The 23,911-nt window shown below is 44.9% G+C and overlaps 2 protein-coding genes across 14 annotated transcripts in view; both read right to left on the reverse strand.

Annotated features, from left to right (window-relative positions):
• Window positions 1–599: 599 nt before the first annotated feature.
• Window positions 600–5,818, reverse strand: ldb3b (LIM domain binding 3b). Of its 2 annotated transcripts, XM_088360909.1 has the most exons (9): window positions 4,820–5,818; window positions 3,272–3,423; window positions 3,133–3,208; window positions 2,236–2,258; window positions 1,960–2,157; window positions 1,801–1,824; window positions 1,434–1,603; window positions 1,260–1,296; window positions 600–1,143 (listed from the first exon to the last, which is right to left on the reverse strand). In XM_088360909.1, the coding sequence occupies exons 1-9, from the start codon at window positions 4,913–4,915 to the stop codon at window positions 1,047–1,049; spliced, it is 873 nt and encodes a 290-aa protein (XP_088217035.1). In that variant the 5' UTR covers window positions 4,916–5,818; the 3' UTR covers window positions 600–1,046. The 2 variants fall into 2 exon arrangements, with proteins under 2 accessions (XP_088217035.1, XP_088217036.1); XM_088360910.1 differs by lacking the exon at window positions 1,801–1,824.
• A 149-nt stretch (window positions 5,819–5,967) lies between these two features.
• The window catches only part of LOC148382691 (melanopsin-A-like), a 31,781-nt gene continuing 13,837 nt past the window's right edge, over window positions 5,968–23,911 (reverse strand). Inside the window, exons 7-23 of one of the 12 annotated variants that reach the window (XM_088360892.1) lie at window positions 23,609–23,754; window positions 22,252–22,393; window positions 20,619–20,678; window positions 16,495–16,529; window positions 16,323–16,417; window positions 15,898–16,003; window positions 15,673–15,824; window positions 12,477–12,609; window positions 12,269–12,402; window positions 10,756–10,959; window positions 9,936–10,107; window positions 9,701–9,862; window positions 9,362–9,469; window positions 9,131–9,302; window positions 8,926–9,030; window positions 8,127–8,198; window positions 5,968–7,604 (exon numbers count right to left, since the gene is read on the reverse strand). In XM_088360892.1, coding sequence (XP_088217018.1) covers window positions 7,407–7,604; window positions 8,127–8,198; window positions 8,926–9,030; window positions 9,131–9,302; window positions 9,362–9,469; window positions 9,701–9,862; window positions 9,936–10,107; window positions 10,756–10,959; window positions 12,269–12,402; window positions 12,477–12,609; window positions 15,673–15,824; window positions 15,898–16,003; window positions 16,323–16,417; window positions 16,495–16,508 — 1,827 coding nt within the window. In that variant the 5' untranslated portion in view covers window positions 16,509–16,529; window positions 20,619–20,678; window positions 22,252–22,393; window positions 23,609–23,754 and the 3' untranslated portion in view covers window positions 5,968–7,406. Of the gene's footprint in view, window positions 7,605–8,126; window positions 8,199–8,925; window positions 9,031–9,104; window positions 9,303–9,361; window positions 9,470–9,700; window positions 9,863–9,935; window positions 10,108–10,755; window positions 10,960–12,268; window positions 12,403–12,472; window positions 12,610–15,672; window positions 15,870–15,897; window positions 16,004–16,322; window positions 16,530–20,618; window positions 20,679–22,251; window positions 22,394–23,608; window positions 23,755–23,911 lie in introns of those variants that run through there. The other 11 variants (XR_015854231.1, XM_088360893.1, XM_088360897.1 and 8 more) reach the window with 11 other exon arrangements.

Here is a 23,911-nt window from a genome sequence, read left to right on the forward strand (position 1 = left end):
TAGATAAAAACCCTAACCCTAACCCAACACGCACACACACACACACATTTTAACCTTGACTTAGATAAAAACCCTAACCCTAACCCTAACCCTAACCCTAACCCAACACGCGCACACACACATTTTAACCTTGACTTAGATAAAAACCCTAACCCTAACCCAACACGCACACACACACACACACACATTTTAACCTTCACTTAGATAAAAACCCTAACCCTAACCCTAACCCTAACCCAACACGCACACACACACACATTTTAACCTTGACTTAGATAAAAACCCTAACCCTAACCCTAACCCAACACGCACACACACACACATTTTAACCTTGACTTAGATAAAAATCCTAACCCCTTTTAACCTTGACTTAGACAAAAACCCTAACCCTAACCCTAACCCTACACGCACACACATTTTAACCTTGACTTAGATAAAAACCCTAACCCATTTTAACCTTGACTTAGATAAAAACCCTAACCCTAACCCTAACCCAACACGCACACACACACATATTTTAACCTCGACTTAGATAACGATACCAATTAATGTACAGTATCCTTTTTTTCTGTGGGAATAAAAAGCACAAAACTCCACAATATTATTGCAAATTATATTCGAGATGTCATTTTAAGGAAATCATTTATGTATTCACATTGACATGAGCGTGCTTTGAGTGCATTTTTCCATAACTGCCTTTGTGCGCATGTCCAAACATCTCGTCACGTTTGCAAATGAGGACTGAACGTATGTGTGTTATTTTTGTACACTTCTCTGGAGCGCAGGGGAAACACAATATGCAGATCTCAGCAGCAGACTCATGACACATACATGTACATATACTGTACCTAGACTATATATACTGTTTGCAGTATATGCGGTATTCAGTCTATCTCTCACACTAAACACATTCTACTGGTCTACAAGCGAAAAGATCTCACGTTTCTCCAGCGTTGGCTTATTCATTGATTTGCTGTGTGTTTTTTAGTTGCTCCATGTCCCTTTCTTTCTTTCTTTCCTTGCTTTCCGGGTCCTCCACGTTGACTTCAGTTCTGTACGTTGAGGATTTGTGCAGACAATCCGTGGTGCCATTTCCTCAGCTTGGCGAAACGAGGACCTCGCATCTCCGACTCAAACTTCTCTCTGTGGGATGTGGCCAGAGGTCGTGTTGGAGCGAGTAAGCAAGTAAGCGATGGAGTTTGCAAAACAGGTGGTGGGGGTGGAAATGGGGTATGGGTAATCCTCCCAGTTGGGCTTACCTCGACTTCTGCAGAGCTTCCTCATCTGGATCTTGCACTTTTTGGGCAGACAAGAGGATTCGTTAAGATGGTGCATGAACATGCATTGACACTACACAGATGCAATCATGTGGTTTCAATCAAGTTGTATTCTTTTTAGGGCAGTCCTTCTCAAATAGTTGAGTGGCGACTGACTGTATTCGGTTCCGGTGATGTGCGCCAGCATCTTGAAGCTTTTGGACTGCAGGTTGGCGGCGCGGCGAGCCCACTCGGACAAGTCCAGTGAGTTGTCAGTAGGCCTGATGACCGCCTGATACACGGGCGAGGCGCAGTCCACCACAGGGTCCTTCATGGGCAGCACCCCGCTGACACACACACACACACACACACAATAAGTATTTGCACTTTGAAGACAAGCAGGTGTGGGAACAAGCAGTAATGTATGGAGCTGGAAAGATTAGCCTCTCAATGTATAAAGCGTCTGCGGGATTTAAAACAAAAAGCGGAATTATAAAATGTCCCCTTTTAAGTGTTATTATGATGCAGGATGGGTGGTACTCACGCCAGGGAAGATCCCGCCTCCTCACTGAGGTCACGACCAGGTACGGCGGGGAGGATGAGGAGGGAGGGAGGGATGAAATGAGCAAGAGCAAAGTGGGCGAAACCACACATAGTGACGACTTCGGCGAGGGATGGGATGGGGTGGGTATGGCGTGCTCACCCTTCGTGACCTTTAGCCTGCGACTGCCCGGCGATGGCATCCATGATGGCATCCTGCGAGTACATGCTGATGGGCGTGTTGTACTGAGCGTGCACGATGGTGGCCTTGCCGCCGGGGCCGCGCACTTCGATGGGCTTGTGGGTGGACAGGGCCGAGTCTTTCAGGGCGATCGGGTTGAAGCTGGGAGTGTACTCCACGCTGTCCCGCAAAAAGACAGGGGGCGCTCATTACGCAAGTCACCTTTTTACAGCATCACTCGCAAGAACGGATACTGACTTTGCAGGTGTGTTGGCGATGACCTACATCATACAAACACACAAAGAAAGAGAAATTAGACACACTGGTGACATCATGTCACTCTCCAATGGCCGTAACCTCCATCATCATCATCATTGTCGCCAACACACACATGCAGATGGCACCTCCCCTCGGGCAACCCTGAGTGTGAGCGACAAGAGCAAGGGGTTCTCTATCACATGACACGGACAGAGAAGGCCATAAATAGCCTGGACGAGCTTCAAATACCTGGACCAACACGCACCACCTGATCCACTTATGTCATGAGTGTACCTATCTCACACACAGTCCGGGACACCCTATCTGCACCCGCAGCAGATAATGTGTGACAGGCTCAGAACATTCCGCCAGCATGTCGGACAGCTGACCCGGTCCAACGAGGCCTCGGCGTCAGGTCCGGCACATGCCCGTGACACCTGACTTACCGGCGGAGGCGAGGAGACAAAGTGAGCTCTGGATGCAGAGCAACCTTAAAGATGCTTTTGAAGGTTGCCGTGGTAACGGTCAACCCCGAAATGGCAAGCGTCATCCATTTCCTAACCCTGACTCTCTTTTACTAACGCTGCCATACCTTAGCACTGCAGAATAGTTTTCAGAAGTGGCTGACTGTCTGCCACAATTTAAAAAAAAAAAATGAAACTGGTTTTAGTCATTTAGTCATCTCTCAAAGCTCTGAGACTTTTGAAAAACTGTTTGTGAAACTGATGGAACCACTTTACTCATGAAGCCAAATGTGTTTTTATTCCCCCCCATTGTTAAAATTCAAGCAGCCACACTTCAAAAACATACCACAAGAGGGCAGCAAAATGCAACAGGAGCTACAAGGCGAATAATGCTGGTTTGTATGAGTCATAAAAATAACAGCAGTGTCTGTACCTTCTGGTGGGGGATGATAGGCATGGGGGAGTCCATTCTGGGGGTGGCTATGGGGACGGGTGCAGGACGTCTTGACCTGATCATTCAAAAATAAATTTATTATTATAATTTTTTTTAATAAAGGCGTGTGTTTGCTTACTTCTGCATGCTGAGCACGAGTCTGCTGGTGGCCAACTTGATCTTGTTCTGGGCCTCCAAGTGCGTCAGGCCATCAGTGCTGATGCCGTCGATGGCCGAGATGATGTCACCCTGCGCCAAGCTGCCACCCGACGCCTTGCTGCCGGGCGTTATCTGTCAAACAAAGTCAAGAATGCTTTGGGTTTGTGTTTTGATTTATTTTTTTTTGCTGGCCCTTTAAGACACGACTGCTACATACAGTATCAGGTCTAAATTTACAGTCAACTCGTTAAAAGAGTTAAAAATATGCCAGGCTGTTGATGCCTGCCGACGAGTGACCCGATGCAGAGGCACACACGGGCACGCGCACATGCACGTGCCCGCATCCACACCTGTCACTGACATTCACTCATCTGAAGTTTCTGTTTACGTTCCGCAATCTGACTTCCTTCTTGCGTCAACATTTTACATGATCAGTTCAATAATACTGACATTATTTTTGTTTTTCTTAGAATACTTCAATTTCTTTAGTTTTTTTGTGTGAAGACTTTTGAGCACTACGGACAAACACAATCTGAGGTGGCTCTAACTATTAAAGGTTGGTTTTGAAGCGTTCTATAAATAAAATTGAGTGGAGTTTTAAAATGTTGCCAAAATGTCATTGGCCTCAAGTTGGCTAACAAGATGCGAACAAGGCATTCTCTCTCGCTCTCGGCTTTCTTTTCTTAGAAGTTGGCAAAAGCGGCTCTGAAACGGGAGCCGCCTAGGCCGGTCAATGTTGCATCAACTTTATCTCCATCGAGACGGGAACCCGAAATACCAGACCGGATCAGGGAACAATACACGGTCCGTCATTCGGGGAATTTACGTGTTAACTTTTCCACTTATCGAGGACCCATAAGGCCCCGGGATCGGTGAGTGCCCCCCCCATGCCCACCTCGCTATTTAAAGGGGAAGCTGGAAATAAACCAAAGTGCCTGCCAAGGACCAAAGACCTCCCCAATACTAAAATAAAAACATTTCAAATGAATCCCGAATGGATGATATTAATCCACAAAGATAAAAATGAAGGACATGTTTACCTTAATTAGTAAAATGCGCTTTTAGTTTGTTTTCATTTACTTTATTATAAAAATGTTTTGGTTATCAATGATAATTAACTGGGTCCAACATTGGTTGCCTTCCACATGTGCTTCCACAGTTTGGTATCCATAAACTGTGGGGTGCACCCGCATAGAAATGTAAACAGAGCTGAGGTGTAATATTTACTTACGTCACTAATTTTCTCTCCAAGCGATCAACTCTTTTGGGATGGTCTCTAATTCCAATCGGTTTGATTTCATACCAGTGGATTCTATTGTTGTCACTATTTGATTCACTGGGTTTATCAATTCGACTGGATTCTTTATGATGTGATTAAATAAATTAACTTGGACTATTTTGAGCTGTGGATTGCAAAATGACAGAACACATCCACAAGCACAGACAAGGGGTCAAAGTGCACCAAATCCTCCGTTGTCATCTTCCTGCCGTGTTGTTTTCATCAGTATTCTTCTCACGGCGCTCTTACCCTGGAGATGGTGAGGGGCATGTTGAAGTCCTTCCCGCCCTGCAGCCGGAAGCCCCACGGCGCCGGGCCGTTCAGCGTCACCGTGTACGTGCTCATGTCGGCTTCTGGAAGCGCTCGCTTGCCTGGTTTTTGGGAGTCCTGGCTCTCCTCGTTGGCCCTGCTATCCTGCTGGTGTCGTGTGCAGCACCCCCCGCTTCGGACCTCTGCCGCTGATCCTCACGTCAAGGGCCTGGACGCGCAACGCTGGTGGGGCGTTGCGGGAGGGGGGGGGGGGGCTGCTAGGGGGTGTGTTCAGGCGCTGTCAGAACAAACAAATACACACAAGGAGAGACAGACCACACCCCAAACTCACCTCCTAATATTAATTTTACCATCAAAACAACACAATTGGGTCTTTTTTGGGGGGGCGATTATAATATGGATTAAAATATGAACAATGTGGATGCACTGGTGGCCTTCAGGCTGGCTGCAAGTACCAAGCCTAAGAATAGCAACAAGGGGTACGTGGGAGGGGGGGGCCCTGTGGCCCCTTAAAAGGCTTGTAACCAGAAGCTCCAGAATGCTTTGGTGCCCGAGCACATGCGGCCAATATAGACCTGTCGTCTTACTGCAACACATTTTATGCAAGCCGCCGACGGCTTGCTTTAACTTTGATCTGCATGATCGCAAGTACCGAAAATAAAAGTTGAAAATGAATATAAGAGGATTTCAGAAGATGAAAAGATCAATATGATGTGTGGGTGCCATGTGACGACCTGTGGAGCTAAAAATAGCCATAACAATAGGCTGGAAGATCAAATGTGTGTGCGAGGTGGTGACGAGATTGGACTTTGCATTATTGCAGCCCATGTGGATGATGACGGAGTTTGTTCTCTTTAAGGGACTTTAAAGAGACACACAACATGTAACGGCAAATAAGAACTAAACAAATATTAGTATTAATAGTTATCAATCCCAGGTGTTTTGTGTGGTGTCTTACCTGTAGAGGGCGCCACAGTTCCACAGGCAGACTGGAAAGGTTAAGCAGATCACCTGTGTCTGGTGCAGATGTTTGCTGTGTGCAACTTTGTGTCTTCCACGGTGTCATCATCATCAGCTCTCGACACAGATGCACTCACACACAACAACATCAGCATCACATCTTCTCACACAGTGAAGCAACCATTTTATTTAGAAAAATAAATAAAAACTACCATCGGAGACATTTTTTTGTACAAAGAATAAACAAAATGGGGCTTAGCCTTCCGTGATCCTCTACGATATTTACAGTCCCCTCCTCAAGGACTATGGGGACACCAAAACTATAGCTCTCTTGATGTAAACAATGCATGTCGTGTTGAAGCAATAGCCACCGTGTCCCAATATTTTTGTCCACATAGTTGGGCAAAGGATGACGGGCCTAGCGAGTATTTACAGTCACATTAATTTAGCTTCTTTTTTTCTTCCCTGAATGTATTTATAATTTTCTGTCATTTTTATTTATTCATCTCATAAAATTATTGATTGTTAACATTCAGAACTGTATAAACACTCTATTTGGACTTAATTAATTCTAAATAATGACCTGAAAAATAAATATACCTGTTGGGCCATCTTCTCCCTCTTGTGCATTTTTTTTTTTTAATACTATGCATATATGTACTTCCTTCCAGGCTTGAGACAGCAAATCATAGAAACCTTGCTCTTTCTTGACATGTCACTAAAATTGGCGAAAAGCACACTTGGTGACAATATCTTATGAAGCGGATGTTTTTATCAGCATTATGAATGAGAGTATTTTTCAAAATGATTTTGGATGTAATAAATCTAGTAAAAAATAACAAATCAGAACACTGTGCTTCCGTGGCATCACAAAGGGGAAAGAGGAGCAATTATATTAATTGTGCATGTACATTTTTTTTTTTTTTTTTTTAAGACTGGATTATTTTTAGTCCTTCTGTTTCTTTCAACTGTGCCAGAAGCGATCATCATGTATGGCTGATGCAATTTTTCACACATCCATCACAGGACATGTACACTGTGTGCACCTGTGCTTGCTCTGGATTTTTTTTCCCCAATTGCAGGTTTAATTATAGGGTCCAACCAACATGGATTTTTTGAGGCAGATGTCAATTCAAATATTTAGTTCTTATGACCAATTTTTTTTTGGAAAGGGGGGGTATCTTAATAAACAATAATTTAACAATAAAGAAATAATTTACAGGCAGGACATTTGTCCTTTAGGATTTGCTTAAAAATAGGTAAAAAATGTATCATTTTGGTGGGGGAGGTTTGAATGTCATTTTTCTTTTGTGTTGATATGTAAAGGAGAAAAAGGTAAAAATCAGCCCCAAATCTCTCCAAAAATTGGCAAATTTTTGCAGATTGTAGAAGCGCTAATATCACCCCAATGGGTTGGGGCTGACTTATTTGTAATTGTTCTGTGCAAAAAGCTTTTGTGCGCCAATGACATTTAAGTCATCTACTCATCCAGGATGTGCTGGATGAGGACACCAGTGCATGCTGGCGCTTTAAATTAGCACTGCTAACAGTTGGCATACCGCTTGTGGAAAAAAACGATCACGCACGTCTACCCGTCCAATGATGCTCACGCCGTCGCAGAGGGCGCGTCCAGTCGGGCGATGTCCAGTGACGCCTTAGCGACGGGGCTGAAGCCTTTGCTGTGGTTGCCATGGAAACCAGGGGGGCTGTGAAGTATGGACGGGCTGGAAATGGAGGTGACAATGACAGCGGGCGTCGGCTTATGGATGAGCCGAGGGCCAAATTCGTCCGCTGCTTGGCATAGCTGAGAAACAAAAAAACACCATGAGTATTCCGAAATACAATCTTTTTTTTTTCAATGTTGTTTACTTCATCTTCTTTTATGTCAAACAAAAAAACCTTTTCAAGTCCTTTCTACATGAGGAATAAAGGTGCTTTCAATTGGACTATTGGGACAAAAGCTTGTGATTTCATTCATTGCAAAGGTCAAAGTCGCCTAGAGGTGCAAAGTAAAATAGCCGCAGGGGGTCTAAAGTTTGGCTGGGGGCTTTGAATTTTGATTTTATCCGCCAGACGCATATTGTCATGGAAATTGAGAATGGTCTGCATTTTAAGGGAATGAAAAGAAAAGAAATTCGAATGTACTGTACAGTATTTGAAGTACATGTAAAAAAAAAAAAACAGGACATCACATTATAATGTATATCAAAAGTTGAATCCTTGACAAATGCAAACATCACCCGATTTTTTTTTCCATTTCCAAACTTCAAATCACACTGAAATGTTTTTAAATTGCAAGAAAAGTTGCACGTGACTTGACGCTTACACTGGCAGGGAGGTGACTCTTTGGCAGGAAACCGAGGTCCGACATGGAGATGTCCTCCGCTTCCATCACGCTCTGTGCACAGGCAAACAGAATGTTACTCTTCCTTGAAACAAAAAAAAAAGGAAGTGTCAGAAAAGGGAGTTGCCAGGCGGGATTATCACATGAATGTGCCGAAAGCAGAGATTAGAGAATGCTCTCGTATATTACAGATGGTTGAATATAAGACCCAAAAAAAAAAAGGTCAGAGGTCAGACAGAAAACATTAAATGTTGCCGTTGCCGTCTCGCTCGGACCAATAAGCGTGCTGGGTGGAAAGGCGTCATCCGAGCTGTGGATTAAGTCTGAAACTCCCAGATTACTGGATTAGTCTTTGGACCCGGTGTAATGGAGGCCTCGGGGAACCTGGCCCCTCTATGTGTGTGTGTGCTTTGGGTGAACTAAGATGATTACGTGAAGAGACGGAAATGCTCCATATGGTAGATGCCCCACATTGCAAGAAACATGTGAGGCCCTGACAGGTTGCTGATTAAAACTATAAGCAACCCAAAAATGAATCAAAAGAGAGATAAAAATCAAGTTAAATGGAATCAACTATGCATAGAAAACAAAAGTGTGCTCTGACCTGCAGCCCTGGTTCAAACATGTGATGGTGCTGCAAAGCAATGTGACCTACTTGATGACAAGACCTTTCTGTCTTGAGTCAGCCGCTCTTTTGTCAATTGACAGGGGATTGCGTCATATTTCACTTTGATCATCGTCCATCTTGGGAATTCATTGGCTGCGACTTCCAAGCCCTTACCTTTAACCTCTGGCTGGACCGTCGCCCATGTTTGACATCACACGACACCTGAGGGTTGGCAGACGCCCGGAAGGAGCCGTCGTCCTCGATGTCGGAGAGGTGGGCCTGAAGAGGAAACGCCACGGCCACCGATGAGGCGGGACGGAGGCGGAGGGGGCGGGGCTTCGACGCCGACATACCATAATGAGACACGAGCGACACTCACTGATTCGCTGTCCGACTGCGAGGAGTGGGCGGGCTTGCAGTGGCGGTTGCTCTCCGATTGGCTGGTGAGCGTGGAGCGGCGGGTGGACTGGAAGCTGCTGCTGCCGAAGCGGTCGCGCACGTGCACGCACAGCAGCGCACGCATGTAGGGCACATAGCGGCTGAGCGCAGACCTGCCACATTCAGATACGATGAAATTTGGATGTTAGAGGGAATTATTTTCCTGCCGTACCTGTACTTGGGGTGCGTGATTGCGTAGATGATGGGATTGTGGATGGCCGACGCTTTGGCGATCACTGCCGGGACGGAGTTCATGTACGGGGTCAGCAGGTCTGCGTACCTGCAAGGAAAAAATGAGGGAGGGTCAGACAGATGTTACCAGGAGGAAGAGGTCATGGGGCAGCTGGGTGCTTAGCGTTTGAGCTCGAGTGTTAATCTGCTATAATCTAACTATTACACGCGTGTTGACAACGATGGATTCAGATGTTTTTTTCCAAGGGCCACATTTGGGCTGGTATCCAAAAATCAGAAGACAGCGATGCGCTGTGTTGTGCGTGACACTCACACCTACCCGGCGAAAGCGGTGAGGGCCGTGCAGGAGTAGGGTGCCCAGGAAATGATGAAGAGCAGAATAACGATCAGCGCGATCTTGGCCATCTTCCACTCGCTCTTCATCTTGCGGAACCTCTTGGCAGTCTCCCTGGAGCCCTCACAGTTGATCTTCTCGAAGGCCCTGCCAGACGTCAGCGGAGTTTAGCATTTAACCTTTAGCAACTTGCGCTTATCAGAGATGGAATTTTACTGACCGAGTGGTGTGTCGGATGGCCCTGAAGATGCAGCAGTAGCAGAAGATGATGACAAACAGCGGGATGAAGAAGACAAAGGTGAAGAGCAGCATGGTGTAGGAGCGCACGGCCGGCGTGAACGTCATGTAGTCCCACGAGCAGGACGTCATGAGACCCTCTGGGACGTAAGCGCCTGGATTGTACAGTACATAAAATAACTATAAAATAAAATAAAATGACTAAATTCATATTTGGTTCCTCAGGGCTCTGTCTTTGGTCCTCTTGTTTTCTGTTTCTTTTTAGGATGATACAAAAGTAATTATTTTGTCCTTTTTTTGAAGAGGTTCCTCTTAATTTGTCATAATAATTTTTCTACAGCACTACACGAGACTAAATTGATATTTGGTGATCCAGAAGTATCCTTTGCTCAAAAGACATTTTTCTTCTTTTCTGCTCGCCATCTCTCAAAACCTGGCCATCTGCATAATTGCCAGCAATTATGGGAATTATTTCCGAGCATTAACAAACATCCATTATATTGTGCTTGCGTTTCTGTGACATTTCCAGAGAAAATGGGGATGGCGCAAAAAGAACAATTTTCGCCAACTTAGTGTGTGTGTTGGACAGCCTGTCGTGTTAAGCAACCCCGAGGGGGGGGTTGTGTGTGTGTGTGGGGGGGGGGGGGGGGTAATAACCTGAGACACCAACGGTGTGAAGTCGGGTAAACCCTCCGGGCGTGATATCATCTAATTGCTTTTGCACTTGACTGACGTGTTGACATACGTTAAAGGAGGCTAGCACGTCGGCGACACACAGACAGACGCGTGAAGTTGAAACTCACTCCAGCCGAAGAACGGCGGCAAACTCCAGCCCATGGAGTAGAGCCAGGCCACCGCCACGATGCTCAGCGCTTTCCTTCGAGACATGGACCCCAGCGAGGCCAACGGCCGCGTGATCACCACGTAGCGATCCACGGCGATCACCATCAGCGTCATCATGCTGCAGATGCCGAAAAGGGCGCCGCAGAAGGCGTACAACTCGCAGCCTACGCCGAGACAAAAAAAAGAACTGTCAAACGTGATTTACCGTCACAAAACACACGGGACAGGTAATGAACGTCATTAGTCGAGCAAACGATCCAACGTCTCACACTTAGTTGCACAAAAACACACGCACAATCGTCAGGTGCGTATAAAAGTGCATCCGGATGGTGCCTAATGGAAGCCCGACTGTCATACGGGCGCAGAAACGAGCCATTCGGTCCCGAGGCAGTTTTGTCGTGGCAACAAAACTTGAATGGATTTGGGTCTTGACAAGCATTTGCAAACTTTGCCTCCACGCTAGAAAAAAACAAATGGCTGACAATTTCACATCACCCACCCGTCTAGTTTGCTTGCTTCAAATTTAGATGCGATTGTAGGATATTAATATTTCAAGGAGCCCACAAAATGTCCAGATTGACGGAATGGCAAAATCGACTACAGTCGAGTGAGCAGAAAGATGTGAGCCAACATGAGGTCCAGATAAATGGTCGTCACAGTCAGAAGTATAAAACAGGAGGCCGGTCTCCAATTTGATAGCCCGTACAAACAGCTCAAAGAAACAAACATTACTTTTATGATCCGCATCTGACATAAAAACAGCAACATAAACCAGAACGAGCAATTACGTCACCCGCCGTGGGGAGAAGTTTGACAGTGGCGGTAAAGTGGACAACAGCGCCACATAAATAGGAGATAAAAATTCATCGTAAAAAAAACATTCCTAGCGATAACACTGAGCAGAATGCATGACAGGATGAATTTACATTATGGTTTCACTGAATCGGATTCATGGCATTTCCATTCATTCAACGGGTGAAGAGGATTTGAAAAAGTTTTGAATTCATTGAAGTCGTATCTGTATAGTATGGACATTATTTTCCGGCATATTGGTTGTTGTTTTCTTTCCAATTTCTTTTCTCATTTTGGCTCACATTGCTTTCTGTTCAAGCCTTTACTTTGCTGAATAAAGTCTTTTGTTTCTTTTTTTTCCCTCTCTCCAGTCTACATTGATGAGGGGATGGCTCGTCTTCATGAAGGTCACGACAACTCCTGAAGGAAAACGCCGCTGCCGACTATCACTGTTTGATCAGCGGATCCTCTCTATCTGCACTCCCGCTGCGACACCAACACAAACCACACACAAACGCAAGAGACAACACACACACTGCACGTGATGGAATCAGGAGTCCCGCAGCCGCGTTGCTAGACGTAAGTGATGATGACAGCGCGCAAGACTCCGATGGAATTTTAACAGCGGGCAAAACGACGCAGGCGTGAATCTCAATTTACAGTGCCGTCCATCGAGGTTACCTCTCTTGCCGAAGATCCACCTCTTGTACATGCTGCTGACAAAGAAGATGGGCGCCTGCGTCATGCTCATGAAGAAGTCGGTGATGGCCAGGTTGATGATGAAGATGTTGGACGGCGTGCGCAGGCTACGGCTCCTGCCAGCAAACCGTACCTTTGTCAGTTTGTCATTCACAAATTTGAGGAATCCAAGAGGCGTGTGTGTACCTGCAGAAAGCGTAGATGACCAGAAAGTTTCCCAGGATGCCGGTGATGCCCACAACGAGGATGACCACCCCGATGGTGTAGTGCGCGTGGTCTGGGACGTCCACCGTCGGAAATGGGTGGCTCGGAGCCGCGGCGCCCTGGGCGACAAAAACACCAAACAACAAAACTTAAGTGACATTACGACGACATCAATCCAAATTACAATCCAAAGGTGCTCATACGGGAGCTCAGCATAACTGCCCCAACTGTTTAATCGTGATATAAACATCTTCATCGTGGCATATAATTGTGCTCACAAACAGGAGCTACGGTGCCCATTAAGGTTCATTAAACTGCATGTGGCCACTGTTTTCATCACTTGCTAATAAACTACAAACTGTTCTCCAAGGTTAAAGACTAAAATGAGTTCAGAAATTTGTTTGAAAACAATTTGTACATGTTTAAAGAGCTTTGTTGAAAACCAGCAAAGACCAAGAATGGCGTAATGGAGTTCCAAAAATTTCACTTAACACAATGACAAAAAAAAATATTGTGAAAATATCCAAGATAAGACCCGTATCAGTACTCATAATTATTTTAACTGTACAGGGATTAAAAAAAATAAAAAATGCTAAAACACATCAAAATTATTGAGAAATAAAACCACATCAAATCAATACAATAAAATTCCAACTAAAAGAACCACATTTTTTTTCCAGAAATAAAAACATAAAAATCTATATTACCAGCAAGTGGCCCATGTTAATGGCAAAAAAAATCCACTTTGGACTCCCGTATAAAAAGTGCACACTCAGTGGGGCTCAATTTCATTAGCAACAATAATGCAATATGGAGCGTAACGACAAGAGACAAAAAGGAAGTTGTAATCATAGCGAGACTTGTTGCTATGGCGAAGATTTTTACCATGACATTGGTTGAGCAAAAAGACATATGTAGGCCTCCCTCGCGTGACATTGAAATTAATCGATAAAACACAATTTTGGTCGAGCCGTAGCAGGGTGGCTCGCTCATACGGGAGCTTTAATTACTGGCAATTGTTCATAGAAATGAGAAAGCGACTCAACAGATGACAATTGAAACATCCTGCCACTGATATAACAATTTATATGCACGACAATGGAGATGATGAGCGCTTGCACAAGAGCCGTGTCCAATACAGGAAAAATAACAAGGCTCTTGTACTATTGTGTTTCCACAGGTGGGCATAGTGCATCCACGCAATTGTGCGGCGCGACATATTTTCCGTATTGATGCTATAGGTAATTATACATCCAAGGTCAAGCACTATATGATGCGCACAAAATGAACAAACCGTAGAAACATATCATCTAGGAAAAGAAACAGCGCTCGGCGAAATAATCACTGACCGAATTCATGACATTATTTTTTACACCCGAAAGCAGATTGTTAGTGCTAAAACATATAATTATATAATATATAATGTTGCAGTGGCTGACAATAATATCAATTTTTTTATGAACGCTTAGACCCACTACGCTACTGTACATCAATGTTGGGCATGATTATGGTACTTGCCAAGTATTATTTTTAGGTCACACTTGGTGTTTGATTAAGACGCTGAAAGATGGAGGGGGGTACTCAGTTTGTGTAGGACAATTCCAAGTAGCTCAAATGGCCATAAAATGGCTGATTTAAAATAAAATGGCAGCCCATATGTCTTTTCAGGCATGGCTGTTGGAGATTTTGTTTTGTGGTGGGTTTACTCACAAAAGACGTGCCTACCGAATTTCATGCTGCTTCGGGGTGCAGTTTTTTTGTTTTTGCTCTGATACATTTCCACAAGCATGGTTACACCTGCAAAGTCGTAGAATTGGCTATTTGTTTTGACCGTTTTGTTTGCAAAATGCTCCAATGATAGCCACTTTGAAATATAATAGCGGTTTGGCTTCCATGATGATTTCAACAGTTGTTGTCAAACACGTTTTTAGGGAAGTTTAGAAAAACTTTTGAGGAAGAAAAAAATCTGTAAATGTCTAATGTGCATTTCTACTAATGAGATATTGATTGCGGCTATGCAGCCGTATAGTAGCCAAAGCTAACAAGCTACTCGTTAGCTTTGCTTTAGCAATTAATCAAAAGCGGGGCATCGAGTTGGCATTCAAAGAACTGCTTGATTAATGTCTATTTCTGGCCCGCTCCTTGCTTAAGAGGCTTTTTCTTTTTTTAAGAATAAAAGGGTGTGCAATGCTCTGAGAAATCGGTGACCCCCACAAGTTAATTATGTGTCACACGTCATTAATCAAGCCCCTCACACTCACGTTGATGTTTTTTGAGCGGCCACCCAAACGTCATTTGTTTGCGCTTGCAGGATGTGAATCATCCAACAGTGCTTGGTCCACAAACCTTCACGCACATTCCAACATTGTGTCTTTGAGACATGTTTTCAATTCCACCCACCGGGGAACCGAGAGGTGAGCAGAAAAGAAGCAAAAGCCCGCTCACCCTGCCCAACAACAAAAGCTGACCGATCCTCGAGTTGTTGGACCAAAAATGCCGTGAAACAGAATAAAAACTGTTGAACCAGGAGCTTCTGAATATTCGGTTCATTTGACAATTTTGTTTTTACTTTAGATAACATGTGCCGAACTAAATATTTCTCTGAATTAATTAAATGACAGCCTTTTTTTTTTCAAATTTGCCAAACCATCTCTGAATTAATTACATTTCAGACTTTTGAAGCACAACTTTGCAGCATGACAGCTCTCACTCAAGTGAGTCTATTATGTAGAGCAGCTTCACTGACAAAAAAAAAAAAAGGACTTTCCTCCAGGGTGAGGAGGAGGAGATGATGGGAGGGGGGGGGGGCATGGGGGGGTGATTCTTTTTAGAGTCACAAAGCAAAACATCCGCCCTGCTGCTGCTTGAATGCACGCTCTTGTCAGCTTTTCTGTGACACAGCGGCAAAGCGAGTTACGCTGAGTACAGCGCTGAGGGGTCAGAGAACACGCGTCCTCACAGACTCAAATCCTGAGGGTCTTTTTTTTTTTTTTTTTTTTGCCACATGCCAACACCCAGCACAGCTGCTTTGCTTTGCTAGAAGAGAAACAAGTCACCGCATCTATTCAAGATGCCTGTGAATGATGGCAGGGGGAGGATGGAGGGATTTCGTCATTCATTCATGGACGGGGGGGAAAAGCAAAATTGATCTCATCCACCCGGCACGCGATTGTTCTACTCACGGCTGTGGAGAGCGGGACCAGCTCCATGAGCCGGTGAGGCGGACTGATGGAGCTCACGTTCCACGGAGGGTCCGGCGTGGGCATGCCGGGTCCGATCGGCAGCCGGGAGTCCATTCCTCCGCTCGCTCACTGCATGCGTGTAAAAGTGCCAGCTGAGAGGACGGGCGACGTGAGCGCTACGCGTTCATAGTGAGCGAGCGGGAGTGGAGTCCAAGTGTGACTTACGTGGGCTGATGTTGGGGGCGGGAAGTGGGTGAGGTCGAGGGGAGGGAGGGGGGGGGGGGTGAAGTTGCGCGTCTCACGTGCTCTCTCTTTTTCCTCCGTGCGACATCTAATCACATATTCACAGATTTCTCGGCAGTGTGTCAGTAGGTCTGCTTTCTAGTTTTCATCCTCGGCGGTGATGTCCGCCACACAACATCTCGCGCACACACCCGCCAGGGCTGCAGTTATCGAATCATTTGCTACTCGGATATAACTCAATCAAAAAAAATGTAGGATTTAGATAAGAAGTAAATAACACATTTTCCTTAACTCTGCTTTTTTTTTTTTTAAATGGGAATGTGCCTCGGCCAGGAAGGCGCTCAGGAGATCCAAGATGACATTTAAGCTGCCGGCAGCAGGAAGATAGATTGGGCGGTGTCAAATACCTGGGAGGGATGAGAGAGATGGGAAGCATGGAACATCTTCCAGATGCGCTTCATCACCGCTCGGCCGTTTATCGCATCTGACCTCCACCATCAATCTGGATTCACATCCACAAACGACAACTTAACCCCTTGACCTCGTCATCCACTTTACCCATTACGTAACGCCACGCTCCTCGAGCTGGCCATTTTCAAAAAATGGGATTGGACCTAATGGGAGAAAAAGAAAAACAACAATATTATAAAATAATGAATCATTTTTGCAAAAACGCAAGAAAAGTTACAAATGCAAACAGATGAATGCAATGGTGACACTTTTACTGGGAAAAAAAAAAAGGCTGCGATCTGTTAACCCACTTTCCCGTTTACATAACGCACGGAGTGTTCAATTTGCTTCAATAATACGCAGCTAATGCCACCAAATACCGACTAATTCTTTGTAATGCGCCCTAACTCGCCGAGCTTGACCGTCGGCGCGCCTCTGGAAAGCCACGAGAGGGAAATCGGGATCGGAGATCAAATTCCCGAGCTGTGGGAAAAACGCTCACACTCCTCACAAGAAAACAAAAGGCATGGCGGGCGTCACGCCGATTAGGAACAAGAACAATCGTTGCGATACGAGCAAGTCTCCCGTTCCGCTTAAATGCCTCGCCTTTGATTGTATCGTCGGTGACGATCATTCCGATTGCGTGCTAACCGGCAAATCGGTACATGAAACCGAAGTGGACTACGAGATAGTTAAAAAGCAAAGAGACAACATTATCTTGGCAATTAAGCTTTGCTGCCCCGCTGAATAAATTAATCGGCCGGGTAATTGCCCCTCGTTTTTATTAACGGCCGTTTCCAATTCTGCCCAATGAGGCCGCAAATGATTCTTGGTGGGGAAAATGACATCACATATTGGAATTTGATTTGGGTTTGTTTTTCCAAGCAAAAAAATACAAATAGATATTGAATTTGGAACAAAACAATGAGTCCCTTTCTGACCTATAATCGGGTTATTTACGACTCAACTATTGAAAAACACTGATTGTTTGCGGTTTCTATCGTTGATGGCTGGAACAAATTGACAACGCTCTACTTTTGGGTTGAATGTATCCAGGAGGTGTCATGTGAACACAACGAATTAAATTCAGTACACTTAACGGGAGCGGCGGCGGGAGCCCGGAGCGGCCACTCAGCTGACTGCCAAGTCACTTTCTTTTACAGTCAAGACAGAACGTTAGCATTGCCGCGTCCCTTCTGCTAATGCGGGCCCGCCGGCTCTCGGGGGGGAAATTGGGACATTCCCACAAAGATCTCACAGATGATGTGAGCCTGGCCAATCGCAGCGCGACCTTGTGATGCAATTCCCAATTGTGTTGCTTTTCAATCCTGTCAAATGGACTTCTTGGAATGTTCTCACTTTCACCTTCTTTCCATTGCCGGTCATGGGATGCATCTACTGATCGTGTACTTCACACATTAGACATGGCCGATAAAGAAATTACAGATCAATTGGACACTTGTGTGTGTTTTTTTTTTTTTTCCACAAACAAATCGTTCGCTGACAAGACGCTAAATATAACCGTCTCGTGTCTTGGGTCCGCAAGTGGAGGTCACATGGAAAGATATTTTTCACAAGCTCTCTCGCTGCAGCTTTGTGCCGCATGAGAGGCCACCGAGACGGGAAAACAAGCAAAAACACTTGTGAACGGCAAGGTGACATGTCAGCAAGCCCTGACTTTCAGTCCTGCATGTAAATAAATAACGTGGTTTTGGAGTGGGCTCAATTGTCACATGGTGCCAATGAAAAGTTTTGATTGGCTGTCCGTGCATACATAGCTTATGTTGTGGATTATTGGCATGGGCTCAATCCCATATTAGTATTCATTAATTCATTCGTCTGCACTGGTGGTAATCCCTTTAGCCGCGGATCGCCGCTATTCACATCGCCGTGTCACATGTCTCGACGCTTGTTAGCCTTCTCGCGCCTTTTCGCCATCTGGACGTGGCCAACCTGCTGTCCTCCGACACACAGATGGCATTCATTGTCTTTGATTCATGATTGCCGATTGATGAGATGTCATTTATACTTGGACCTTGCAGGTGCCGGGCCTAATAATCGACTTTTGGATATATATATTTTTTTGGGGGGATTTTTTCAAATTTTATTTTTAGTATTTTATTGATTTTTATTTAATTTTATTTATTATCTGGGAATTTCCATCCATCCAACCTATCATTTGTTGTGTCCATCAAAGACGTACCAAAATCGATTTACCGATTCCAACTTTTCTTCAACGCTCATTAGAACTCAGGTCACATTCCGCCGTATGTTTTGCATCGCACATGTGCAGGCATGCATGAGGATTTGTTATTTATTTATTAGCGTGATTATAATCCCTCAAGGGGAAATCCATTTTACACCCCGCTGTATGTATTGGGTTACGCGCCACGTGCGCACACAAAACGCAGGCGTGCGAGGAGGTGTCGGCGTGACTGCGATGCACAAACATCCTTCAAACGGGGGGGATAGGGGAAGGAGGGGGGTGTTAGTGCGCTTTGCTTGACAGTAGCCAGAAAGCAGAAAACAGTATTTGCCTTTGTCCGCAGTGGGACTCGAAGCGGGATTCTCAACCTCTTCGTTTGAATCACAGCTACTCGAAAGACGGATGGCGACATTAAGCATTCCCACTGAGTCATTTAACATTCGACGGGTTTTCCCGACCTCAGCGACGTTCGGTGTATTCCCGTTGTCTTTCGAGATGGAGAAAGTGGATTCATAATCAAATGCAAGCGCGAGACAGGAAAAATGCTAATCTAATGCTAATGTAATCTTTGATAAGGATTAATAAGGAAAGTGGGTGGGGGGGGGGGAATAAAACATAAGAGATGCAGAAGACAAGGAAGGATGGAAGTTGCTCTTCAAACAAAATATTGCAACCTGAAGTTGAGGCCGTGTTGGCATGGTAACCATTTCATTCATACTGCCTTCCGTGACAAACAAGAGCAGACCACTGCTGAGGTCTTGGGTGGGAAACCGGGCGATGGACTGGAGGACATGACATGAGGGCAGAAGAGTTTGAGCCCCCCCACCCCCGGACTGACGTGTGGACAAATCTTCCCCACTGAGATGTTCAAGCAGAGTGGAGGAATTGAAAGGTTTTCTACTTTGTCTTGACAAGCAAGCAATTACTGAAATGACAATACAAGGAAAAGAAAAATTGGCAGACGTGGAATAGAGTGAAAATTGCGTCGCACGTGTTAAAGAAGAAAAAAAAAGAAGACCTCGCTCGCTGCAGCTGATAGTTGGAATCAAATGCTTTCAGGACAAAAATTGCTCTGATTGAAGCCCACTTCATAAAATGCAACAGAGATTTTTTTATACAGTAAGCTTGCACTCATATCTCCGTCATCCATCTTTCTTGGTCAGCAAGTGGAGGACAAGATTTCTTTGTTAAAAAAAATTGATTGAAAGAGGGGGGAAAAAAACAGTGCTGGTAGCAGCAGACAGAGACAATTTGAAAAGCAGAAAAAGAAATAGTGTTTCATTAATTTCACAATGTATCGGTACAAAGTTGGCTAATTGCTAAAATCAATAAACTTTGGGAAATAGTTTTGCCAGTCATATGTTTAGACAGTTCCACACGATTCATGACAATCTTTTTTCTCTCAAGGTTTTCCAAGCTTGATTGGCTTTTGCACAAGACCGAAACGCATTCGAGCGCGAGTAATCATGTCGGAAACGCAAGAAGTGGGTTGTTATGGCGATGGGACTGGCTTGTTGTTCCATGCTCGCGTTCATTCATCAGAAGAGAAAGCGTCACGCGCCAGCGAGCCCAAAGTTGGCATACCGAGGGACGGCGCACAAAAATAGAAAACATATTTTCCTTGACTTTTTTTTCTCACATTTTTTAACAGGGAAATCACGTCCGAGATTGCGGCAGAGGGACGCCGGGTTAAAAATAGCTCGGCGGTTTCTATTTAACGCCGCCGTAGTCTCCTCCTCCTCAGATGCTATTTTTAGAGCACGTGAACGTCTGTCTGCCACTTGGCCGCACGTGAGAACCCGCGCACGTGCGCTTCCTGTCTTCCCGTGACGGAAGCAAAGAGCGAGACGCTGAGGATGCTGCTATGAATGAACGAAAAGGAAGATGGTTGCAACCCAAATGAGGCTTTCGAACAAAGATTTGAGTTTGAAAGTTGGGCTCCGAGTGGTTAGAATTACGGCTTTAAGTCTTGGAGCCGAGTTACGGTTTCAGGTGTTTGAAGTTAAGGTTTTAACTAAGTCCTACAATGTGTAAGGTGTGCATTTACCTTTCACTAAACCCCAGCAGACGCCATGGCAACCTCCTCTGGACATTTCATTAGGTACACCTGCAACGCACAAAAGATATTATTGCTTATATTTTGCCAAATATTTGCAACCTTATTTCCATGCGTCACAGAAGAAAGACATTTAAAGGCATTAATAAACAATTTAATCACATTGAAAAGTAAAGAAATAAAATGCATCTTGAGCTGAGTTTCATTTCCCTTGTCATTCATTTTGTCCATTTATTTTAATTATGCAGCAGGGGTCGCCTGGCACCCGGCAAATTACTACATGCACCCCATTACTAAAGTGGCTTTGTTGTGTGTTGGTGACATTACACAAAAACGCATTGAAGCCGCTTAGCAACACCCTGATGACTCCTAAGAAATGTCAACTCACTCCAATTAGCAGAAAAAGAAGGGTGACATTATAATGGCAATGCAATCGAGTGACTAACGAGTGAAACAGGTTTGCTGCCATCTAGTGGCACGTATAAAAATAAAATGTAATTCCAGTGCGGACAACGTGGTGACAGCCGCTAAAGTGTAGCTATGCTTTCTGGCCACTAGATGGCAGTGAACACACGCTGCCAAGACAGTTGGCTTTTTGTGCAAACAAAAGCAAAACGAGAGAATTATGAGTTTGTTGATGTTGCACTTTCCTAAAAATAAAACTATTGTTTTACTGTGCAAATTCTTAAGAATATTTCGTTCATTGCAAACAGTTTATCAAGTTGTTTTAATATGTGATAGGTGTCATTAAAAGTTTGTTTAAACACAAAAAACTTTTGTGTTTTGCATTTTATTCCTTTACAACTAATTGGAATCCCAACTGTAACCTTCAAGCCAAGATACAGTACAGTCCCGAATTAAATGTCCAAGCCCCCCCTCTTGTTTGGACAGACTTTGAAAAAGGAGTGTGACCCCATCCCTCCACCCCCCCAGCCTGGATCAGCTCCCAAAAGGCTAAAATAACTCACTATTTATGTGTTTTCAACTCGTGATCCGGGCGTGCCATTGTGTTGGATATGTGAATGACATCTTTGTCATCCTCCACAGTGGACGGTTTGATGGTGCCTCCCGGATGGGGGGCGGGACCCCTGAAAGATGGGGGGGGGTGGGGGACAACCAACTACGGTTCTATAATTGACATGCTTATTTTGTATCCACACGCAAATTAGCATGACGTATTAAACAAGGTCTAAAAGAACATGTGGGGTGACAATGGAGGGGGGGACTGAAGGGACGGGGGGTCATGGCATAACACGCAGACATCAACAAAGATCCTCTCTGTCTCCTTCTTGTTGAAAGTGACAATGTCCCCCACGACAACAGTTGCCTTTAGTGACTTTTTTATTTTTACAACCACTTAAAGGGCATAAATATGTGTCACTGTGACTACTTGCACAATTAACAATAAAGAGGTGGGCGGGTCCGAAGCCTTCCACTGTTGTTGTTATCATAACACAAAGCACAACTAACTGTCAAATACATGCCAGCCCGCCGAAAAATCAACAAGTAAGTGAATTGTTCGATGTGCCTTTGTGCGTTTGGCAGCTGAGCGACGCAGCTGCACGGCCGCCTCGTCTCTTGGGTGCAAAGCAGGCCTGTAAAAGCTCGAAGCTTTTGCGCTCACCTGATTGAGAAGACTCGCACCCCGGAACAAGCGAGCCAGTGTGCTGGTGGTTCGAGCGGGCCGGGCCGCAGGTGGCTCATGGCGTGCCAGCGCTGATTTGTCCTCGACACAAACGAGGCGTCCCGGCAACGCCGGCGCTGCTCTGGGAATGACCGAAGGGAATTAAATGTAAGACTTGTGAAACAGCGATGGCAACAGACACAATATTAGGTACACCTGAACCATTTCGCCTCGGCACGGGCACTCGGGGTTAGCCCGTTGTTGTTTCCCCAAAAAAGTTGTGCGTGTCCGGGCACTAGCGGGCGTGCGCGGTCCCGCTCGCCCGTTCACACGGCCGCTGTTTGCACGGTGAATTATTTCCCAGTCGGCGCGGCTCGTCATCTAAACAAACCTCCCGCGAACGCATGAGAGTGTTTGCTTAAAAAACGTGTTAACCGGTGCGTACTGGACACATTGTGGTTTTTCTAGGATGTGTTTCGAGAACAAAAGTTTGTCGGAATAAGCCCCTGCTCGCACAGACAGGCAAAAAGAATACACTGGATCCTTTCAGCAGACCCACGGGGGAAACTGGAGGGAGGAGAAAAAAAAAAAGAAGAAAAAAAAATCAAACAAAGTCATTTTGTGATTCTTTGCGCCTCTTTCCAGGAATTATTAGGTTACATTGTACTTGGAAACTTGGGCCTGTTACACAATTTTACAATATTCACGAAGAAACGATGCGAATTGCGTGTGTCGTCACCGTTCCGTTCTTTTGGTTGCTGCTGGGTTTTTCTTGTGTCGCTCACTCCTGGCGTATTTGTCTCCATCAACAGACATAATGGCGCTCCATCCATCCCGCTTGAATCAATAAGCACTCTGAGTACAAAGTGTCTCTCGTCCGTCCGTCCGTCCGTCCAATGAGCGCTAACGTCTCTGCTGAGCTAGCCGGACGCGCGACATCGCCTCCACCTCATTTGTTTCCAATTGGGAGACGTGATGAAGAACACGTGTGCGTCCAAGACATGTGCTATGACTCAAAGTTCTTTCTCTCCCCCTCCGGACATGTATTGTAATCACATGTGATGGCTTTCATTTTGGGTGTAAATATTTGATGGCGCCTTGAAAATATTACCGTGTCGTTTCTTGTAAGCCAAAACAAGAGCTGACGTTTAGAAATGGGAACACGCGACAAGGTTTTGGTACAGGAAATATAAATTCAGGAGAGTTTATGCGTGTTTGCATATTTTTTTTCTGACAAAATCACATTTCGGATTTGAATCGATTTCAAAACATCAATGTTGCACCGCCATAACCCTTGACGCAATGTAACACAAATGGTGAAGTAACACATGTAGAAAGATAATAAAAAAACACTCACCGGCATATATTTTCATCTAGTGTGAAGAACAACTCCTATTACTGCAGTTTATTGCAGCACTGTGACCATCTCCATATGTTTGCATTATACTGCCCCCAGGTGGTCAAGGTGCACACAGTAGAAGGAGCAGCACCATGTTCATGGAACTGAAGCAAAACAAGTAAAAACTCTTTACATACATTAATTATTAACACATTAGAAAAGTTTGTGGGTTATTTTTTTTGGGGGGGTACAGCTTGAATTCTTTAATGGCATTTGTTAGATGAGTTTCCATCACGCTGTGTAAAAAGTACTTTAGAGACT

This window comes from Syngnathus floridae, chromosome 18 (assembly GCF_059516105.1).
Source record: "Syngnathus floridae isolate MCC-2025c chromosome 18, RoL_Sflo_1.0, whole genome shotgun sequence".
NCBI lineage: Eukaryota > Metazoa > Chordata > Actinopteri > Syngnathiformes > Syngnathidae > Syngnathus > Syngnathus floridae.

Coding starts and splice junctions, on each gene's coding strand:
- ldb3b (XM_088360909.1), bottom strand. CDS start 4,915: ATGAGCACGTACACGGTGACGCTGAACGGCCCGGCGCCGTGGGGCTTC. Junction 2,158..2,235: donor ATCGCCAACACACCTGCAAA/GTCAGTATCCGT, acceptor TTTGCGGGACAG/CGTGGAGTACACTCCCAGCT. Junction 1,604..1,800: donor GAGGCGGGATCTTCCCTGGC/GTGAGTACCACC, acceptor TGTGTGTGTCAG/CGGGGTGCTGCCCATGAAGG.